Source organism: Callorhinchus milii, unplaced genomic scaffold, assembly GCF_018977255.1.
Source record: "Callorhinchus milii isolate IMCB2004 unplaced genomic scaffold, IMCB_Cmil_1.0 Scaffold11, whole genome shotgun sequence".
Classification (NCBI taxonomy): Eukaryota; Metazoa; Chordata; class Chondrichthyes; order Chimaeriformes; family Callorhinchidae; genus Callorhinchus; species Callorhinchus milii.
In genome coordinates, this window is record NW_024704752.1 from 6,727,170 (window position 1) to 6,736,991 (window position 9,822).

The 9,822-nt window shown below is 48.2% G+C and overlaps 1 protein-coding gene across 1 annotated transcript; it reads right to left on the reverse strand.

Moving 5' to 3' along the window:
• Positions 1-3,036: 3,036 nt before the first annotated feature.
• On the reverse strand, positions 3,037-5,790 carry chst2b (carbohydrate (N-acetylglucosamine-6-O) sulfotransferase 2b). Its single transcript, XM_007892366.2, has one exon. It carries the CDS (start codon positions 5,175-5,177, stop codon positions 3,912-3,914), a length of 1,266 nt encoding a protein of 421 aa, XP_007890557.1. The 5' UTR covers positions 5,178-5,790; the 3' UTR covers positions 3,037-3,911.
• Positions 5,791-9,822: the final 4,032 nt, after the last annotated feature.

The following is a 9,822-nucleotide window of genomic DNA, read 5'->3' on the forward strand; positions in this document are numbered from 1 at the left end:
GGTGAAATAATTGTGTATTTGATGATCTGCAGGTAATAGCTTCAAAACCATCTTTCTAAAATATATCAACTTTATACAGCATTTCAAAAGACATGATCAACTCTATAGCTGAGTAATTAAAAGCTATTTTAGTAAATGCTTTTCTCATTTCAGAATCGGTTTCTTGGTTGCAACAGATCAAGAGCTTAACATTACAGTCCTCCCCAACCCCTGCTCGGGTGGCCAGCCAGTATTGTCAAGCGCTTTGAAGAGTTCTCCCAATGTGAAAGATGCTATATAATGGTCAAGAGTGTTGTATGTCTGCCCTTTGGATAAGACTTTCACCAAGCCCACGTATTCCTGTTCAGGTGGATTTTAAAAGATCCCATGGCACTAATCGAAGAGAAGTTTCTCCCAGTGGTCTGCCCAAGAATCCCCCAGATAAAATCGGTCATTCACTTCATGCTGGTTTAGGAGACATGCTTTGGGCAAATTGGCCGTGGTGTTCATCCACAAAGCAGTCATTGGACTTTACAATATATCCTATGAAGTGCTTTGGGACATCCTGACAGGCACCATACGAAATGTAAGGATTCTTATTATGGTATGACAGTTTAAAATCACTCTGTAGAGGTAGTTTAAGTGGTTTTCAGGGATACGTCAGTCAGACCAATAACACTGCTACATTACATATGAATGGATGTTACATTTCTTAGTACGTTTGAGCTTCCTAAAATAGCTACATTTGTAAGGAGGTTGATATTTTGATAACAAGGTATTTTGTCAATCCATAATATTATTATCGTCATCATCAACATCAAAACCATGCTGATCTGGATCTGAAGATTACTGAATAATCCCGTTGCACATTAAAAATGAATCCACTTGGCCACAAGAAGTAAACGTATTCACAAAGTAGCCCAGTAACATAACATTTACTGGCGATTTATTTCACAACTTAATGCAGTAATACAGAAACCTGCAAACTGAAAAATAAATAAAACATCTGAACGCCATTTCAAAGAGTAATTTTGTTACAATCCGTCACACTTTGTTCGACATGGTTCGTATTCCTAATTGCATTACATTGAAGAATATTGCACTGGCAACAGCAGGTAGGATTAAGTTATGAAGCGACAAAATGTCGTAAGAATTGCAAAGTTCAAGGGCTTTATTGAGAGTTCAATAACACTGACATACTCGTGCAATAATGTTTTTTTTAAAAAAATGTATTACAAAATATGGGGCAATAGATGTAGAAAGCATTTTAAATAAACTTTTTGTGGGAGCTATCCGGTCGGGTTTAGAAGGTATAAATTTAAAAATGATACACAGCAGAATTCAGTCAGATAAATTTTAATTGCACTAATGTCAAATCACGTTGAACGCTTCACTGAAGTCTGCCGTCCGTCACTATCCCCCACGGTTCCCCTGCCAGTAAAACTTACGCTCTGGATTAGGTTTCAAAGCAGCAGCGTACCTTAGGTTCAAGATGCGGTCGGTTTTTAATATCATCTCAACCTGTGCACTTGTTGCTGCTGCCGCCTTGTAACTCACTCGGCCGCTCCTTATTCTACACAAGTCTCTCCTGCTCCCTTTACACTGCCAGTACTAACAGCATTTGTGAGGAATGAAATTGGGCACTATGGCTACCCTACTCATTTGCATCACTGTGGTGTGTTGGAGGGGGGGACGGGGGGGGGGGGACGCCACAAACACGCGTGCTCAAATACATGCACTGAGCAGCGCTCAACGTTCTGTGACCAAAGCTGAAGCTTTCTCCCTCCCCTCTCTCCCACCCCCCCACCCCCATCCCATGTAGAGAGCTGGCTCTCTTTCTTCATCAGTGAAAACATAGTGGCAACACAGGGGGTATTCTTCCTCTGAATTTTATTCTGTAATTAAAACGTAAATTAAAACCATTCACGCTGGCATTGATGCCAAAGGAAAGCAATGCAATAGCAACTCTTGTAGGCTGCGCTAACGGCAGCTTTTTTTTTACTTCTGGCAGGCATGCTAATGATGGAGTACAAGTCTTGTATCCTGTACTAATTTATTTTATAAACCTTATACTGGACTGGTATGGCAATAATTGGTTGTCATAAAATAAATAATTATTGCATTTGATACAGAGCCTTACCACGTCATTGAGACGTCTCAGTGTTTCACGGGACTTTAATGTATTGCGACTATGCAATTGATATTGCATCCTATCACATCATAGAGATGCCTCAAAGCGCTTTCCGGGATTTAAGCCTAGTGTAGTGACTGTATATTTTTAAAGAGAACCCAACAGCCAATGTGATGTAGCAGCAAGCAGCCTTGAAGTGAGCGGCCAATTTTATTCGGGGCATCATTAGCAGAGTCATGATAGAAGTGTTTAAAACAAAGGAAAGGTTATAAATTGCAAGACATTTTGCTTCTTAGAACCTCCCCCCCTCCACCACTGCATGAAGACATGCTGGAATCACACACAGCGACTCACCCAAATGGTCATTCTTTATGAGTCAACACGGCAGCACATAGTCCAGTCCTCTCCTTAAACATCAAGAGAAACATACACTCCTTCCACTATAATAAGAGGAGGGGGGTTTAGGAGAGGAATCTCTGGATAAGGATCTGGTTGTGGAGCCATAGCTGATTTTTGCCCCCCCCCAACCAAGGGCACTAAGGCCAACAGAACCTGCACTGGATGAAACTAGCAGAGACCAGGGGTCAGGCATAGAACCTTTGTAGTCTGCAAGGCTCAACGGCCAGTGGATTGGACACTGAGTTTAACAATTTATTATAATAATAGCATTTTGATATAGCACCTGATCACATCATTGACTCAAAGTGCTTCACAGAATATACTGTAAAGTGAATTGGCCGTTTATTTTGTGAGCGAAATGCAACAGCCAGTTCCGCACAGCAGTGTCTCACAAACAAGTCATGGACTCAGTGTCCTAATAATAATAATAAATTTTGAGCGATTATTACCCCCGGTTAGCAATCCGCCAATTGACTAATAACCGGGTTCCTATTTACTGCTAGGTACACAGAGGTGTGTGGAGTAAAAGAAACTTGCCTAAGGCTCCGTCCTGCCAGGGAATTGAACCCAGGTCCAAAAGCAGAATTCCACAGCTGTGTGCCATTTAAAACCAGTATTCAAGTATCTCCTACGACAACTCAGCCAAAAGAGCAGTCACGTCAATTAGTTCTGGTGGTCGATGGGGATCATTGAGCACCTGAGAGCACAAATACTTTGTGCTTTGGTTGAGACGTTACGTTTTATTGGACATGTGCTGTAATGCCCCTGGGGATTTGTGCTGCCAGACACAACTGTTTAAAAAAACACAGTAAGCGGTCAAAAAAAAATTACTTTTGCAACAGACTTGGCTTGGGAAAACGGAGTTAAGAGAGAAAGAAACTGGTCGGTGGAGGATAGAGGTATTAGAGGAAAAGGAAGAATATTTTTATCCTGACGTGATTGATGTACTTTGGCAAGTAAGCACAATTCCACACCTGCATGCCATTAACATCATACTTTGTCTCGAAATTGATAATAAATTATGAACTTACTTAGACAACAAAACCAGAACGATATATATATATATTATACACACACACAACACACACACACGTGCGCCTTATACAAACAATTTAAATCCAATGCTCAAGTATCTCCCACGGACAACTCTGGCAGAAGAGCAGACACATCAATCAGTTCTGCTCTCAGTGGGCGTTAAGAACGAAAGGCGTGTGTGTGTGTACGTGTGTATGCACTTGCAGGAGTCCCAGCAATGTGACCCCACTTTGGGTCCGCGTTGTAAAGATCTGATCAAATACATTCACAAACCGATGGATTGAGCTGTCCGTCCTAAACTCGACCAATCTCAGAGGCGGGTGGAATTAATTACCGGGTTTCTCATTCGTTTTTTTAAAAAAAAAATCTAAAACCGCAGTTTGGTGACAAAGGTCTTGCTGAAATCCTTGACTTCTTCCGGGTTTTGGACCTTTTCGTAGCCCAGCCAGTCCATGGCTTGCTGGCAGTACTCCTCCACCTGTTTGATCTGAGGGAAAGTGAGCTGGGTCCTCCACGCGTTGGCGGCCTGGGTGGCATTGCGGGATGTCACGCTGAAAGGCTTTTTGGAGGAATAGGTGGAGCCCATAGTCATGTTCAGCACGAACCTCTCGATGTCCTCGCTGACCGTCAGGTTCACGAAATGGTACATCTCCTTCAGGTACCTGATGGGGTCTTCCACCAGGTCCTCATAGCGGACCACCCTGTAGCTGTCCTTCAGCCAGTCAGGCGGTTCTCTGACCATCTGCACAGTCCTCACGATACTGCTGCAGATCACCTCCAGGGCGTTGAGGGCATGATAGTCTACTGCGTCCCGCCTGCTCCTCTGGTAGCCATCGTACGCCTTCAAACGCCGCCCTTTGGGGTCTTTGCTCCTCATGACTTGCAGGCTCTCCCTGATCAGCCCATTCCTCGATTTTATCCTGGAATTGGCCACTGCCCTGGGGTCCCTGACCAAGTGAATCACCTTAAGGCCAATGGAGGGGTCTTTAATTAAAGGGGCCAAAACATTCAGGTCAAATATACGCACCCCTTTGATCACAATGGTGTTGTATCGATGGCACTCTTCCTCCAGTAACTCGATGTTCTGGGGCGGGCACTCCTTCTTGCACACGTGCTCATCGATGAGCCCCACAATGTCCTTGCGGAAGGCCGTGCAGAGCGGGTAGGAGCAGACCACCTTGTTGCGGGGCGCCCCGAAGATGCCCATGCTGGTGACGTTAGCCCCCCCGTTGTAGAGCTGGAAGATGGAGAGGTCGCAGCGGTACAGGTAGCCCAGCATGTCCCTGGCCGCCCCCTGCAGGGTCAGGGCATCGCCCGGGTACAGCTTCTGCCACACGTGCCACATGGGCTCGTACAGAAAGAACACGTCCGGGTTCTGGTTGAACAGCTCGCCCACAAACGAAGAGCCAGACCTCCAGGTGGTAAACACGAACACGTGCTGCCTCTTGGTGGTGGTGTTGAGTGGGAGGCTGGGTCTCTGGTGGTCCATGGTGTAACGCAGGGGGTAGGGCACGTATTTCACCTGGTTGCACTCCTTGGTGCCCTTGTGATCCGCGAAGTGTAACATGGTCAAGATGACCAGCAGGACATAGCCTAATATCAACAGAACCGCCTTCCTGCGCAGCACTTTCATGGTGAAATGTGACTGCAATTCACATCAGACTCTCAAGTCTCGCTGTTGGCATCTTCGCCTTTGATCTCTCTCCCTCCCTCTTCCTCTCTCGCAGGCAACGCACATACACTTGACTTGCCTTGTCTTGTACCAAACGGCTTTATGTCTTCTCCCCGGTCATAGGTGATGGGGAAACAGGAGTGGAAATCGATGTGAATTTCCAACACACACACACACATATATATATATATATATGTATAAAAAAAGGTCAAAAATGTTGTCTTTGGAGGAGGGCTGGTGATGGGGGGAATCACCCCAACGATGCAGATCACTGACAACTTCTTCCCCTTTTCATTTGTCCAAGATTTACAGAGGAAAGAGAGAGACAGAGACAGAGAGAGAGAGAGAGAGAGAGAAAAAAAAATCCACTATCTTTGGAAGCGCAAAAAAACGCTCCTCAGCTGCACTGCGGAAGGAACGGGAGAGGATCGGCTGTGGACGGATTCTGGTGAAGCTTTTCCTGTCCGGATTTTCCGGGTGAGATCCTGGTTTCGAGCGACGGGTCTCGGCTTCTGGTTCTGATGTGGTTTCTCCCAACGCCTCCGACAGCCCCCAACCCCCACCCCGACCCCCACCCCAACCCCCACCCCAACACCCCCTCTCCCCCCCTCCCCGGTGCCTCGAGCATCGGTCGGTCTCTCTGCATATGGGAGTTATGTGTATATATGTGTCTGTGTGTGTGTGTCTGTGTGTGTGTGTGTGTGTCTGTGTGTGTCTGTGTGTGTGTGTTGTGTGTGTGTGTGTCTGTGTCTGTGTGTGTGTGTGTCTGTGTGTGTGTGTCTGCGCTCTGTCTCTCCGCACACACGGGTTAAGCGGCTTTCACTGTGTGTGTGTGTTGTGTGTGTTTTGTGTGTGTGTGTTGTGTGGTGTATGTTGTGTGTGTGTGTTGTGTTGTGTGTGTGTGTTGTGTTGTGTGTGTGACTATATATACTGTACCACCATCGAGCGCAGAGGATTTTCAAGCAGAGAATCTGTGCAATCCCCCTCCCTCCCTCCCTCCCTTCCTCCCTTCCTTCCTTCCTTCTCTCTCTCTCTCTCTCTTTTTCTTTCATCCACAGACAAATGCAACAAATAAACACAGCGGAGCTCCAGCCCCGGACCGACCGACCGACCGCCTTCTCTCCCCACAGCACCGACCCGACACCTCTCGCCCTCTCTGACTCACTGCCTCAGCTCCTGTTCCAGCTTCAGCGGTCCCTAATTTGCCACCTCCCCCCCTCCCCCAAACCCCCTCCCCCCCCTCCCCCCCTCCCCCCAAACCCACCCACACCCCCTCCCCCCCTCCCCCCACACCCCCCCCCCAAACCCACCCACACCCCCTCCCCCCAAACCCCCTCCCCCCACACCCACCCCTCCCCCCACACCCACCCCCTCCCCCCAAACCCCCTCCCCCCACACCCACCCCCTCCCCCCCTCCCCCAAACCCACCCACACCCCCTCCCCCCACACCCCCTCCCCCCAAACCCACCCCCTCCCCCCAAACCCACCCCCTCCCCCCAACCCACCCCCCTCCCCCCAAACCCACCCACACCCCCTCCCCCCAAACCCACCCACACCCCTCCCCTTCCCACACCGCCTCTGCTCCTCTCTCTCTCTCTCTCCTTCCTCCCCTCCTCTCTCTCTCTCTCTCTGTCTCTGTCAGTGCAATGCCCGAGCAATTGGGCGCAGTGTGAGCAGCGCTGCTCATCCGCACTGGCTGCCTCTGCTGTCAGTCAGTCAAGTCAGTCACCCCCAACCCCCCCCCACCACCCCACCCGGTCAGGGCTCCGCTTAACGTACAGTGTGTGTGGGGAGAGAGAGAAAAAGCACAGTGCCCCCCCCCCACCCCCCCTCCAACCCACACAGCCACAGCTCCACAGCCTTTGGCATTAGATGCAACCGAGAGAAACACAGTCAGATCATTGCACCAACCCCACCTCACACACACACACACACACACACACAAACACACACACACACAAACACACACACACAAACACACACACACCCAAACACACACACACACACAACCACACACACACACACACCCAAACACACACACACACACCAAACACACACACACACAAACACACACACACACACACACACACACACAAACACACACACACACACAAACACACACACACACACACACCCAACACACACACACACACACCCAAACACACACACACACAAACACACACACACCAAACACACACACACACACAAACACACACACAAACACACACACACACAAACACCAAACACACACACACACACACACACACAAACACACACACACACAAACACACACACAAACACACACCACCCAAACACACACACACACACCCAAACACACACACACACACACACAAACACACACACAAACACACACACACACAAACACACACAAACACACACACACCAAACACACAAACACACACACAACACACACACCACACACACACACCAAACACACACACACACACAAACACACACACGCACCCAAACACACACACACACCCAAACACACACACCTAAACACACACACCCAAACACACACACCCAAACACACACACACATCCCCAAACACACACACACACCCAAACACACACACACACACACACACATCCCCAAACACACACACCCAAACACACACACACACACCCAAACACACCCAAACACACACACACACCCAAACACACACACACAAACACACACCCAAACACACACACCCAAACACACTCAAACACACACCCCCAAACACATCCCTAAACACACACACGCAAACACACACACACACCCAAACACATCCCCAAATACACACACCCACACACCCAAACACATCCCCAAATATACACACACAAACACACGCCCAAACACACCCACACACCCCCAAACACCCACACACCCCCAAACACCCACACACCCCCAAACACCCACACACCCCCAAACACCCACACACCCCCAAACACACACACACACACACCCCCACCCCACCTTGTGATGTCTGTGCACCACAAATTACAATCCCACATTGGCTCAAGACTCACAACAGCCAGAGATCAAAGGGAACCCAAATTATTGCTGCTACGTTCGTTTCGAAGCCGACGTCCCGCTGCCGATCGAGGGCGGCACCTGATCGATCCGCCAGCACAAATATACAACACTGACTTGGTCATTTCAGTCCCCCCGCTGTTTGTGGGGACGCCACTGTGCGCAATCGGCGGCCGGGTTTTGCCCACAAAACACACAGTCACTCCACTTTACAGCACGTCCTGTCAAGCGCTTTGAGACGTCAATGACATGATAAGCCACTATATCAAACGCGAAGGTTATTATTATTATTATTATTATCTCCTCTAGGGGTCTCCATCTTCCAGTTGTGATGAATTGTGCCCTGTGTTTGAATGCCTTGCTGGGGGTGGGGGTGGTGAGGGGAGCGGTGGAGGAGGTTGGGGGGGGGGGGAGGGAGAGAGAGAGACAGGATGATTTGACCCATCGAAAATTCTTTCTGAACTATACTCATTTCCTATCATAGCGAGCTCATTGTACAACAATCACTAACTTTATCCACTGGCTGATTTTATTTGGTGGGTTAAGCCTGTTAGTCCGTACTTCAAATCCAGATGTGCAATCGGTCATGGTTCAGCTTCATACCCCGGAGGGGGAGGGGGTGGGGGGGAGATGGCACAGCTGGCCTCACACTTAACGTCACCAGTGACATTTTTGGATACATCCTGCATCCATCGCAGTCTTCACTCCCCCGTTACGCAAATCGAAGGAAAAAGGAGAAGAGGAGAAAACTGAAGCTGACAACGTAAAAAAAAATAAAGAAATAGAAAGAGGGGACAAAGTTCAAATTAAAACCAATACTTTTTTCAAAAGCTGCGTGCATGGGGTGAGGGAAGGGGGGTGTTTGTGTATGTGTAGGGGAGTGGTGTTTTGTCAGTGTGGGATGAGATGTGTGTGTATATACACATGGGGAGAGGTGTGTGTGTGTATCAGAGAGAGAGAGAGAGAGAGAGATTTATTAATTTTCTGGCAAGGAAGTTGTTATTTTACAGAGGTTTGAAGAGCAGCTGAACAGCACCCAGCTGGCAGACACACACTCTAGGCTGAGCTGAAACTCTTAACCGCTTTGACTCAAGCCACGACAATAAGGCCCAGGATACTAACAACGAGAGAGGGGCCACCTTGGGAAACCCAGAGGAAGGAATTTCGTCCCTTCCGTCACACAAAAAGCAGGAACTAATTAGGAATGTTGATAAGAGCGAGGATTCCTTATTTGCTGTTAATGACATTCAGATGCAACAAAAATTCTGACAGCACTCATCAGAGCCAGAAACCAAACCCACATCCAGAGCGGATTCGTGAGACGAGAGTACTTACGGGAATATTTCAACAACAATTTTGTATTTATACAGTACAGTGCCTTTTGGGTCCGCAGGACATCTCAGAGTGCTTCACAGAACTGACTGGGAGTCTGAGCTGGGGGTGGGGAGTTGAGGAAGGGGGAAGTAGGGAGGGAAAGAAGATAGAAAACCACTTCAGCGGCTACCTTTGCTCTTGCAGAATTATGTGCCTTGCTGATAAGTTTTTAAAAAAATAATAAAAACCAGATAAT

What these genes read in the sequence shown, in the direction of transcription:
- chst2b (XM_007892366.2), bottom strand. Translation starts at nt 5,177, where the DNA reads ATGAAAGTGCTGCGCAGGAAGGCGGTTCTGTTGATATTAGGCTATGTC.